General features: G+C 42.9%; 1 protein-coding gene across 2 annotated transcripts; it reads left to right on the top strand.

Moving 5' to 3' along the window:
- Positions 1–289: 289 nt before the first annotated feature.
- Positions 290–12,326, top strand: CCNE1 (cyclin E1). 2 transcript variants are annotated; one of them, XM_063167696.1, is made up of 11 exons: positions 290–356; positions 647–737; positions 954–1,022; positions 7,158–7,300; positions 7,376–7,511; positions 8,311–8,457; positions 9,227–9,322; positions 9,690–9,824; positions 9,907–10,018; positions 10,103–10,260; positions 11,125–12,326. In XM_063167696.1, exons 2-11 carry the CDS (start codon positions 702–704, stop codon positions 11,245–11,247), a joined length of 1,155 nt encoding a protein of 384 aa, XP_063023766.1. In that variant the 5' UTR covers positions 290–356; positions 647–701; the 3' UTR covers positions 11,248–12,326. The 2 variants fall into 2 exon arrangements, with proteins under 2 accessions (XP_063023766.1, XP_063023765.1); XM_063167695.1 differs by lacking the exon at positions 290–356 and adding an exon at positions 509–550.
- The last annotated feature ends 517 nt before the right edge of the window (positions 12,327–12,843 follow it).

Below are 12,843 nucleotides of genomic sequence, written 5' to 3'. Positions count from 1 at the left end.
CCGCGTCCGAGCCCCGCCCCTCCGGCCCCGCCCCTCGGGCCCCGTTCCGCGCGGGATCCGCAGGCCCCGCCCCCGGCCCCGCCCCCTGCCGCGCGCGGGACTCCGCGCGGCTCCCGCGCCCCGGCGGCCCCGCCCCGGCCCGCGCGCGGCCCCACGTGCGCGGTGGGGAGGCGGCCCCGCGCCGCCGCCGCGCGTTTAAATGTCCCGCCGGGCGCGGCCCGCGCCGCGCGCAGGGACGGGAGCGGCCGCGCCGTGAGGCAGCAGGCGCCCGGCGGAACCCGCCCGCCTCCCGCCCTGCCCCACCGGCCCGGCACCCGCCGACCACCCGCTCCCGGCCGGCGAGGGCCGGTGCGGCGGTGAGTGAGCGGCAGCGCGGGCGGGCAGGGGGCGGTGGGCGGCCGCGGGGCGGGGGGAGCCGGTGGGGCCGCTCTGGCCGCCCGTTGCGCGCCTCTGCCGGCCTTTGTGGGGGGGTCTGCGGCTCGGGCCCGCTCGGCCCCGTCCCGCGCTCGGCTCGGCCTGCCGGCCAAGACGGTGCCATGCGCCGGGAGAGGTGAGTGCGCCGGGCCCGCCCGGCCTGGGGCCCTGCAGGCCGGGCACCCCGGCACCCTCCCCGCCGGCGCTCGCTCAGCTTCCCCTCTCTCCGCAGCGACTGCGCGGACGACAAGGGTCCTGCCAAGGGGGACGCCCGTGCCGAGTACGCCATGCGAGCCCGCAAGAGGAAAGCTGATGTGGCCACGGTGAGTGCGGGCCCGGCCCGGTGCCCTTGGGCTCCACCGCCGGGCTGGGCCCCCGCGGCCTCGCCGCCTTTGTTGGGGTGCGGGCCCCACGCGGTGGGCCGGGGGCTGGGTGGGCCTGCGGGGCTGTGCTCCTGCGGGAACGGGCGGGTGTCACTGCGGCCAACAGCTGCTGGGCCCGCGGTTTGTGCTCCGGAAATCATATGTCGCTTTCTGTAGTTCTTACAGGATCCTGATGAAGAAATTGCCAAAATGGAGATGACGAGAAAAAAGCCGTGCGCAAAACAGGTAATTGAATCGGTTTTATATGTAAATATTGTAATCTCACTTAACCCTGCGCTTACTTTGCAGTACCTCATTATTTATGGCAGCATGGTGAAACAGGTATGCTGCTGCCACATGCTGCATAGCAGTGGGCAACAGGGACTCTTGGCCCTGGTTAATGATAGAGTGTGCAGAACAATTCAGTTCATATATGTAGTTTTGAAGCCTTTGTTAGATACAAGGCCTGTGTTGATCTGAAGCATTATGTTAATGCTGAAATGAATTCAGCTGTCCTTGAGTTGAAGGCTGCACCTGTCAAGCCTTTAAACCTACCTGGAGAAGTGCAGCAGTACAGTCATGTGCTTATGTACCTTGTACATGTGCTCCTTAAGCATGCAGATATGCACATCTCTTGAGGTGGTTCCTCTTGTAGTCATGTCTCTACTTCTCTGTCATCTGGGAAAGAGGAAAGCATCCCTTTTTCTCCTAGATCAGCTCTATTCCCATTGACAAGGGTAATTCCTGATTAGAATTTGGAAGGGTATACTTGATGCCCATGGTAAAACAGGCTTTGTTTCTCTGCAGAACAAAGGAATTTTTCTATAAAGTCGCTCTACCTGTGAAAATCAGCCCTGCAGTGGAGGTTGATAGTGACCCTTGCTGACTTTCTCAGCAAGGCATGTAGAATGAACCAGCTGAAAAAGTTGAATGCTGTGTGGTGTGTGACATTGAAAGCATAATGCCTTTGTACCTTGAGTAGCCTGTGTTCTGGAATAGGTGCATTCCCCTTTTTTCCTTGGCATGTGCACTCCTGCTCAGTCCCTGTCACTGCACCCAGGGTGATGCTGAAGGTGCAGAAGTCAGGGGCAGGGTGTGCAGCCTGTCCTCGTTTGGGAGGCCAGGCTGTGCATAATGTGGCACATCTAGCCCAAAGTGGCAGCTGGAAGTTCTAAGACTGAAGTGCTACCATAACAGATGGGCATCATTGTTTGGAATGGCCTCTGCTTGTTGCAACTGCGTACACTAGTTATCAGTCAACATATTAAGCAGGGCTCAAATGGTGAGCATTTAATGAGGGGATCTCTCCTTCCCTTCTGTCTTTCTTTTGCACAGTATATTAAACTAATTTCTCACTTCTGACAAGGAAGAGCTGCCTGTCCTTCACTGCAGCTTTCTCCTTCACCAGAAGATTCATTCTGTTCAAACTGAGCAAGGTCTTCTCGTGCATGTTTATTGCATAATAACAAGGATTTGTTAGAAAGTCTCAATGGGGACCCAATTTTACTGTCTTCCAGTAATACAGTGGAAGGAAATTTGAGGTGTCTTTTGCATATGTTGACCTTCAACTTTCAAAGCAGATAAAGACTTCCAATTTTGTCTTCTTGTTTGTGCTCTTGGCCTGGTAGCCATTCAGTGTTACTTCAGGATGGATAAGTAAACTAAAATTTAAAAAATTTAGGCAGTAGGCATCAAAAATCTTTCTTGGGAATTTTTCAGGGTCATTATAGGATACTGGTGGAATTTGACCCCTTCATTCTATAAGCAACAAATAATATCATGCCTGTATATGTTTCCCTACATAGATCAGGTATTTTTGTTGTTACAAAGTAGCCAGATTGTTCCAGATCTGGTTAAAAAAGCTAACATTTGGCTGCACAGCAGCAGCTCTTCAGTCTATGGTGTGACACAAGCTATTCTGTGATATAAATTGCCATGGACCACTAATGAGAATATGTTTACGGTTCCAGCAGCAGTATAGAGGCTGGAATGATAGCCAGGGCAACACTTATTCTGTGGAGACACGGCAGTTCTAAAATGCAGGCAGCTATAAATCCACTGCAGCCTGTACCACATGACTTCTGCATTAAATAAATTGTTTACTGACACTAGTTTATCCACAAGGCAAAATATCAGAGACACATCCCACTTTATGACATCTTCATAGTCAATTCATTAGTTTTCTTCTGTGGAACATAAGGCCTCAGTTCTTAATTAGGATGCCGTTACCCTTTATGTGATGAAGGGGTGGCTATATCATCAGGTCTGTGACAGCAGAGTATTGCATAAATTCTCTGTTTGATTTTGGAGAACTGGCACTGCTGTAATTCTGCTAGCAATTCTCATACTAATTCTGGCTGCTGTGTGGGGATGAATACACTTCTGAGGCGCCATGTACAACAAAATTCATCTAACTAGATTAGAATAATCTGTGTAATTGTGATGCAAGTTGCATGGTCACCTCCATATAAAGTGAAGAATGGAATCTGTAAGTTAGTTTCTTTAGCTGAAACTAGCTAATATTTTCACATGTAAAGGTGGAGTAAACTCTCAGGAGGGAGTTGTGATCAATTTCTTACTGGATGTTTTCCAGAATCTGATTTTAGCATTGTTGAAGTGTTCCACCTAAGTGTTTTGAAAATAGCCTCAATTCAAAACTCAAAAGTTTCTTTTACTAATCTAGATTAACTTTTGAAGATTCAATTAAAAAAAAACAAAACAGAGCCCACAAAAAAAGGAGTCTAAACTATACACAGGTTGAGAATGGACTTTGCTCTAATCTGGATTAGAACATTTAGACTCTTATTTCAAAGGAGTAGAAGCTCCTATGCTATCCCAAAAGGATTGGACCAACTGAATAGTGTGAGTTGCTCTTTTCTGTCTTGTTTGCTAAATCTGGAATTCCCTCTGATGGCAAAGAAAAATTCAGTACTTCAAAGTCATGCATCCTATGAGTGAAAAGTGGCTAGAATTATAGGTTCTTGCTATTTCTGATGGGCAGACTAAGGCTGTGGACTTGGAAGTGATACCATTGTCTGTGGTATAAGGGGCTGCTTTAAGGGTGACAAACAGGCTTGCTCCCCTGCCATTGATTTCCATGCTGAAAAACCTCTGATGTTGCTGTTTGCATGCAGTCCTGTGTCATTCTCTTTCTCCTGCTGCACGCCTTGCTTGTCAGTGGAAGCTCATTCTGGTGGCTCCTAGCTCACATTGAGGTGCACAAGTGTTTCAGCAGTTTGTATTTTTAGGTGCTCTTTGCTGAAGGCCCTGCCTGGCCTGTAACCAATAACCCCAGTACTCTGTTTTGTGTCTGATCTATATCCTGAACGTTGTTCAAAAAGATTATTTTCTATGAATATTTGGTGTATGGGTGAATGGTGACATGCTGCAGGAAAATGAGGCCTGCTAATGTTTGAGCTTTATTAAGACCTCCACCTCTGAACTCCTGGGTTTTCTTTGTTTGGAGCTGGATGGGCTTTGGTGCTCTAATGGGTTTATCACCTACCTTCTCTCTTGGTACCTCTCCTCCTAATGAGCCTTCTCAGGTGCTTTTTTTCTCCAATCAGTCTTTTGTTCTCAGGTCTGAGATAGAGATCAGCATCTGATTAGTTGCTCCTGTACCTGGAACATTACTGTGGGAGTCACCAAGCTTTTTTGCTGGGCTCCACACAGATTTGAAGAGGCTGTTCTCCCCACTGATGTTTTTGCTTGTGTACTGCTTCAGCTCCTGTTTTTGTCAGAAGTAAGCTCAGGACTGTAGTGTTTCCTCTGTTAGGCTGCACAGATTCTGGGTAGCATCTGTTGCTTTCTGACAGGTCTCTATTTTTGGATTAGCTCTGTGCAAGCCCAAAGGAAGTTCTTCATGGTTTCCTCATACCCTCCCCACCTTAAACTGTTCTTTTTTCAGTAGTGGCTCCTATTTCCTTACAGTTGCAGTGTGAGGTAATGCAGTTTCTTGGTAGTGTTTCTTGCTTTCGATTGAGTGTCTTGCATTTAAATACTCAAGAGCCTGATTGATATGCTCATTCTCTCCACCAAAATCTGTGCCAGAGTTATGGTGCTCCCTCACCCACACTAATTAATTCCTGTCTCCTTCCCCATAGGCTGTTTTCCTTTGAGGCCCTGGCACATTAGTTTCATTCTTGTCTCTTGCTGAGCTGCGTACTTGTAGTGTTGCTCACATCTTTTTCCCCAGTGTCTTGTTAAGTGACATTATGTTGTCAAAAACTTTGTTTTCCCTTCTTTTCAAAACACCTAAGAGGCTCTTGAACTTTGATTTCTATTGCCTTATAGAAAATTGAGGCTGGTGAAATATCTTTAGTATTGTTGCATGTGATGCGTCTGCTTTGAGAGCTTTGTGAGCAAGTCTCTCGTCCTTCAGAAGCTGCTGGTGTAGTAGGCACCTTTAAATAGATACTGTATAATCTACTGCTTTTCTGTTTGCTGATTAACTGATAAGACAGCACTTCTCCAAAGGCTGTTGGCAGCTGGGCTTGCTGTGCAGTTTGGAGAACAAAGTGTGACTAAAGTCTAGTTTTGAGGAAGGACAAAAATTAACTTTAAGCAATGCTGATGCGATGTTTTCATTTGAACTTTCAGTTTGTAAGGAGTCTGTAATTTTTAAGATAAGGGTACTGTTCCCTTATTTTGCCTCCTCCCCACCCAAATTGAATCCTGGCATGGCTGGGTATGTAGCTATGCTGTATTTGCATGTAGAACTCCCAAGAAGAAAAAAGACTTGATCTATGTGTCAGTAATTCAAAGTGCAAAGCAGTCTTAGCTGTGAGAGAACTGTGAAATGTGGTTTTGGTTTCATCAAGTCAGTGGTTTCTGTTTGTGAAACTAGTGCAGGAAGAAGCCATTTTGCTGGAAAGTGATGTCATATGTAAGAAAGATGGCAAAAATCAGCTGTGGAAGCTTTTTTGCAAGAGGCAGAGTTTCACATAGTGTTTTACTTGATAGCACCTAATGATTCTTCTGAACTTGCTTTTAATTTATTTTTTGTTTATCATATTAGAAATCTATTAGGGAGTTCTGTCCTTTTAGTGGTGCAGAACTCATGAATTTGCAGCAAGATGGCTGACTTCATTATTAAACAGAAATGCCAAATTTTAATTTGCTTGGGCATGATGACTTGGTGCTGGCTTTGTATTCTGCTGCAAATCAAGTAGTGTTTTCCTGGGGCACTGTGTGAAGTATACAAGATTCTATTTAAGAGTTAGATGGTAGAAGAGTAAACCTAGATTTCTGGTCCAAATAAAGGTTGAAAGGACATGCCAGGTGAAGTTTTGGATAGCTGATGTTTGCGGACCATGGCAGAATTTGACATATAAAGCTTGATAGTTAAGTAGCAATTGCTTAACATGTGCTTGGCTATATTCTGAAAATTGGGTCATAAGTGCTTTGGGGTTTTTATCTAAACTCTGCTAAACGAATGAGTACAAAATCCTACAAACTATTTTGCTGTGCTCATCATCTGAGATGCTTTGCATGAAAGCATGGCTTCAAGGCATATTATCTACATATTCCTGACCAGAAATCCTGACCTCATATTTGGGTCTTTGAGTTCCATCTGCTTGTTCTTTACTTGAGGGCAAGTATATTTTTGGTCAAAACAAAACATAGTGTGAGAGTAGGAGGTTCTGACTTGGATATCCTTCCATGAAACACTTGTGATCTTTCAAAGAGCAGGGTGGATGTTCTTCAGCTTTAGTTCCAAGCTTTCTCTGCTTTCTCTACCCTCTCTACTCAGCCCAGGTGAGGCCATATCTGTAGTGTTGTGTCCAGCTGTGGGCTCCCCAGTAAAAAAGAGGCTTGAGCATAGAAGAAAGAGTCCAGAAAGGTCGATGGAGGTAATTCAGGAACCCAAGCATCTTGCTGATAAGGAAAGGCTGAGGAAGCTGGGGCTGTTTAGCCTGGAGAAAGTCTCTGGTGATTTGTGTCAGTGGTTTATAACTATTTGAAGGGAAGATGTAAAGAAGATGGAGCTAAACTCTTCTTAGTGGGATGGGACAAGGGGAGATGGACACAAACTGAAGCAGAAGAGGTTTCCTGTTAATGTCTTGGAACAATTTTTACTGTGAGGGCAGGCAAACATGGCGCAAGTTGTCCAAAACAGTTCTGGAGTCTCCATCCTTGAAGATACTCTAAAGCCTTCTGGTCATGGTCCTGGGCAGGTGGCCCTTGGTGGCCCTGTGTGAGCAGGGAGCTTGATGGAAGCACCTAGAGGTGCCTTCCAGCCTCTACCGCTCTGTGATTCTGTGCAGTTCAGAGATAGGACACTGGCAAGAAATTGTGACAGAAATTATGAGTATTGTCTCTCTACAGCTAAAATGATTCCTTTAAAAAGCCCAGTGTGAAATGTGGTGTTTGGTTTGACAGAAGTCCTGGACTAACATCCACGAGCACGCCCACATGCTGATTCCCACTCCGGACAAAGACGACGATCCCGTCCGTGTCGATTACTCGCGCTTTATCCACCTGAGCGTTGTTCCCACCAGAGCTACCCCACTGCCAGCTCTAGGGTGAGTGTGCTGGGCTGCTGCTGCTCTGCCTTCCTCCTGTCTCATGAGCCAAGACTGAACCTTGATCTCTTTTAGCTGGGCAAACAAGGATGATGTATGGAAAAACATGATAAACAAAGAAGAGACCTACGTGAGAGACAAATTCTACATGCAAAGGCACCCCCAGCTGCAGCCCAAGATGAGAACCATCCTTCTAGACTGGCTAATGGAGGTAAGCTTTTCTGTGCTTGTGAGTGTCTCAAGTGTGCTTTTGTTGAAGTGCACTAATAACTGTCATGAGTGCACTTCAGAAGCATGTTTAGCTCCAGATACTTGTCTTCATCTTAAATTTTGTCAATGAATGACACCAAACTTAAAGAATATATGATGTACTGAACTGATGATTTGCAGACTGTCAATACATTCTGTTACTCGTTGAGATTGATAGTGGGCAATAATCAATTTGTCCCTATCACAGGGTAAGCTTTTAAGATCACACTGCAGACAAAGGCTGAACAAATAATTAAAAGAGTCACTGTAAGAAGGAAGGTGGTTAGCTCTGAGATCAGATCCATCTCCCAGCCTTTTTATCTGGTTTTGTCATGTGGAATATGCTACAGCTCCTCCTGTGTCTGAATCTGTTTCACTCTTTGGGTGACTTGGTGGCATAGTCCCTGTTCTTAAAGTGCTTGTGAGAATTTTCTCTTTTGAGGCGTTGGAATGATGGATCTTTGCAAAAAATGAGGAACTGATATTCTGACATTGTTGGAACATGTGCTTGCATTTCCTAGAAGGGTTTTCACTGTGATGTTTTTTTTTCTTGAAAGTTACTGTAATGACAATCATCTTGTGTCAAAGGAAACTGTTTAACTCTTGCAGTTAGTTAACATGTTACTTCACAATAGCAGTGAAGTAGAAAGCTAATATAAACTTTATGTCTATCTTATGGGGTTTTTTTGATACATATGTAGCATCTAATTTTGACTTTTTAACACTGTTCTTGACCTTTGTAATCTCTGTTGTTTCTCCAGGTTTGTGAAGCCTACAAACTTCATAGAGAAACTTTTTATTTAGCACAAGATTTCTTTGATCGTTTTATGGCCACACAACAGGATGTTGTAAAAACACTATTGCAGCTTATTGGTGTCACTTCTCTGTTCATAGCAGCAAAGCTTGAGGTAAGTGTCTGCAGCTCAACTTGCCATAAAAATGTGAATGGACACACAGCACAATTCTTGGATGCTGGAAATATTGTGGAAAGCTTTATGGAGTTCCTTGCTATGATTTTTTTCAAATGGAAGACAGAACAAAAATGTTTTTTGGTTTTTTTTTTTTTTTGTTTTCAACATTCCTGGGTTTTTTTTGAAGTGGGTAAAATTATACTGTGAAGTTATCTAGTTTTCTCATTAGAGAATTCGGTGTTAGAATAAATCTAAAGTTGTAATTGCAGTTGTTAAGTGAATTTTTGGCTGGCTGCTGTATACAGACACCACTTGTTGCAATTTCATTGCAATAGAGTACCTACTGCATGATAGTCTAGGCTATTATTTACTGGAAGAATTTGAACTACTAAAATACACAGTGCTTTTTTAAGTTCTCAGTTGTTTAAAAGAACTGATGTTCAGTCTGTTCTTAAGAGATAAAAGGCCTTTTCTTTAGGATGCTTAAAAAAATCTTGATGTCAGTTGTGATACAGTCACAGTGGTGCTGTAGTCAAACAATGTAGGTTTGTACTCATCCATGATGGACAAGAAATCTGTGTCTATTAAAGGCAGAGAACACAGGATTTAGAATGGGGGAATAAGGAATTATCCCCCCCTCCCCTTTCTGTTTTGGCAGGCTGAAGCAGTGGTTGTTCTCTTCATTTCTTTACTTTTTGTAAAAGTAACACATGAAACTAGTTGCATCCTATTCCACAGATTAAATACTTGATCCCTTATCTTTCAGGAGATTTATCCACCAAAGTTGCACCAGTTTGCCTATGTTACAGATGGAGCCTGTACAGAAGATGAAATCATCAGTATGGAATTGATCATTATGAAGGTAATATTTACAAATGGAATTAGTTTTTAGAAATGTATAGCATAATCAGACTAAAAGCAGAGCTTCTCAGTTAATCTTAGGTGCTGCTAAAGAGGCACAATTTATCTTACCAATTAGAAAGCAGTGTTTTCTTTAGGTAATAAGTGATCTAAAGCATCCACCTTTAATCCACACAATAAGTGTGTATTAAAAAAATCTGTTCCCTGACTGTATCCATAGGAAGAGCTACAAGAGAGTATTTGATTTGCATGTTCTAAAGATGCTTTAACCAGCTGGGATTAGAACTTGTGATTGTTTAACCATCTTGCATGGTTTAAGTTAGGAACTTAAATTGGCACTGAAATCTTGTGTCTGTCTGTTCTTTCAGGCTCTTAATTGGAACTTAAATCCACTGACAGTTGTATCGTGGCTAAACATTTACCTGCAAGTTGCATATTTAAATGATCTTTATGAAGTAATGCTGCCACAATATCCACAGCAGATATTTGTACAAATAACAGAGGTGAGACTCATTTCCTTCAAATGCTGTTTTACCTGGAAAAGTGGTTTTCTGTCAGGCTTACTCAACATCTGTTGTCTTTCAGCTTTTGGATCTCTGTGTGCTGGATATTGGCTGCTTGGAATATACCTATGGAATACTTGCAGCTTCTGCTTTGTATCACTTCTCCTCATCTGAGCTGATGCAGAAAGTTTCAGGTATTGACATTTATAAACTTAAGTCTTGTGTGTTGACAAATATTATGTCTTGGTTCAGGCAGATAAGTGTGCCTTGTGTTGCAGGTTATGAGTTCTGTGAGATAGAGGACTGTGTGAAATGGATGGTCCCGTTTGCCATGGCTCTGAGGGAAGTAGGAAGCTCCAAACTCAAACACTTTAGCGGGATAGCTCCTGAAGATTTGCACAATATACAGACACACATCAACAGCTTTGATTTGCTGGTATGTATGTGCAAATGAAGCCAAAAAGCTGTCTGTGGAATCTCTGAAGTGTTGTTTCTTTGGCTTGAACATACAGTCAACTTAAGAGAAGCATGAGCAGATTGAGACTGAGGGTATTTAGGTGATAAAAGATATAAGGTTGTAGTCCAGATACAAAATTCTTGAGACAATGACTTTTCTTGGGACTGACTTGTTCAGTATTTTGTTTAAAGATGATTTAAGAAGATGTGCCTTCAGCCTCTTGTATCAAAAGCATATAATTACCCTAGAAATCAGAAGCATTTCTCTGCCCTTTGGGGTACTTCAAATACCATGTGTTAGACCTTTCTCTCTAGGAAATACCACTGATACAGTCTTGTCTGATCTGGAGAAAAACAAAGATTGATCACTTGAGACTGATGTGGTGGGATTGTTACGTGACAGTGGTCACTGACAAGCAGTGGAGCAAGAGTGGTTTTTAGTGTGAGAAACTTGCAGAGGATCAAAATCTTGTTCAAAGAATTGTGGTTTAAGCTATTGGGGTTAGTTTTTCTCTTTAGGTTATTGAATTCTAAGTAGAAGTTAAAGTTCTTCCTGCTCAATTGTTTCTCTGTTTTGCTTTCTTGAAGGTACAGGGGCGCTTGTGTGTTATGAATGCCTAATGCTAATCATCAGATTCCAAAAACTAATACTGATCTATGAGTTGTACTACAAGTAACTACTGTGAACCATGTGATTTATCAGTTACTGTGAGGAGAGTTAGATGTGGATATGCAATGCAGTTCCAGATTAACAGTATCAGATTATAAAACACTGAATTCTCTTGATCTGTTGCATAAACACAAAGTAAAGATTTTTTTTTCCCTCTTTTTCATGTGCTTTCAGGACAGAGCTCAAGCAAAACAAGCCATGTTGGCTGAGCAAAATAGGACTTCACCTTTCCCCACTGGTGTCCTTACACCACCACAAAGTAGTAAGAAACTGTCTTCTGGACTGCAATCAATCTGACTTTAGGAACTGTTGGTGGACAGTTTTGCTCAAGTGCCTGTTCTGCTGGTTTTGGCTCCTGCTCCATTACAGAAATGCTGCCAGTGAAGTTCATAAGCTTTCATGGAATCTGAAAAGGAAACCTTACTTTCATCTGACAGAAGTTTTTCTATTTGAAATAGTTTTATTGAATGTTAAAATATTTTAAAGAAATGGATCAAGTACACCAGCCACTTGAAAGAACACTGAAGTGTGCTCCAGATGCTGCTACGGAGGGTGATGCTTGATCAACTGTTCAGAAAAAGGGCTTGAAGTTTAAATTAGTTACTGTGCCTGTTTGTCCTTTGGGTAATCTGCAGATTTCTCTCCCTTGTTGACAAATGGGCAAAAAGTGCTGTGGGAGACAACATTTCAAAGCCTCTTTTTTGAATGGTTGGCTTACAACTTGGCGCCTTTTAAAAAACTCTTTATTGTAAAAGCTGCTATGTCTCTGTGTATTCATTTTTAATAAAAATGCTGTCTAAGACAGCTGGTTTTATGTATATTTCTATATTTCTTTTAACTATGATCAGTTAAGGATTTTCAGACTGTGACCATTAATAAGTGTGGGAGTTGGGGATGAATAGTGTAGAAACTATGGCTTTATTTATTTACCACTATTGGCTTATCCATGGAAACTTTTTATTTGGATACTAAGGTAAAATTGTCATGTTGGGCAACTTGGATTTCCTCTAGCCAGGTGCAGGAGGCTGGGGAGGGGATAATAGACATGACAAGTACATGGGGAATTAACACTCTGTAATGATCAGCTTACTGGGATATTCTTGAATCAGGTTGTCTGGATTGTTACCCTGAGGTGATCAGTAGGAAAAGCCTACCTCTTCCTAAAAAATCATTTGAACATTGGGGGTTTGGCACAGTGTTTGACAAACAATCATGTGTGCAGAGTTTATTTCTGGAGAGGTGTGTGCCTTGTTACAGGAAAGTCTTTGACTTTTGCAATGTTGGAGAATCACAGAGGTCCTAGTGGGACATTTTCTGGAAACTGATGGTTCTGGAGAGGAGAACACAGAAATAAATGGTTCTTTGTTTTTTGTGTATTTTTTGGTGCTTATTTTGAAGGACTGTTCAATAACACTGAAAACCTTTGTGAGACTACCAGGGTTCCTCATGTCCTGCTGCAGATAACTTAAATGCTACATTTAATATTTCAGGGAGCTCCTATTCTGTTGTTGGTTCGATATTTTTTTTAAACAATAGTTCCCAGCAAGGCTGCTTTTTGCTATTTTTTAAAGTTATTCTGCTATTTCCTCTTCCCTGACCCAGTATTTTGATAAATGTTAAACCTTTAATGTAATAAAAATCCCGATGGTAATTAATGGTAAGCAAGTTCTTTGGTGCTGCTGGCTTTCTTTCCTTGCAATGAATGGTTATAAGTTCTGTGTTAACAAGTGCAAATGTGAGCTGAACATGTTTGCTGGTGCCAGTTTGGAGACCTTTTAATTTCTCAGAGAATTGCATGTCCTAGACAAAGGGGATGTAATTTTTGCTGATTATTGAAGGATTTGCCAAGATGTATTTTGATGCTTTGTCTTTAAATGTAGAACACAAAATGGG

This window comes from Melospiza melodia, chromosome 13 (genome assembly GCF_035770615.1).
Source record: "Melospiza melodia melodia isolate bMelMel2 chromosome 13, bMelMel2.pri, whole genome shotgun sequence".
Classification (NCBI taxonomy): Eukaryota; Metazoa; Chordata; class Aves; order Passeriformes; family Passerellidae; genus Melospiza; species Melospiza melodia.
Note: the sequence above shows the minus strand (reverse complement) of the source record. Positions and strands in the feature narration are given on the sequence as shown.

Bases quoted from the DNA above. Each gene is read 5' to 3' on its own strand.
- CCNE1 (XM_063167695.1), top strand. The intron at 7,512-8,310 runs GTAAGCTTTTCT...TTGTTTCTCCAG, and splicing joins TTCTAGACTGGCTAATGGAG to GTTTGTGAAGCCTACAAACT. The intron at 9,323-9,689 runs GTAATATTTACA...CTGTTCTTTCAG, and splicing joins TGGAATTGATCATTATGAAG to GCTCTTAATTGGAACTTAAA.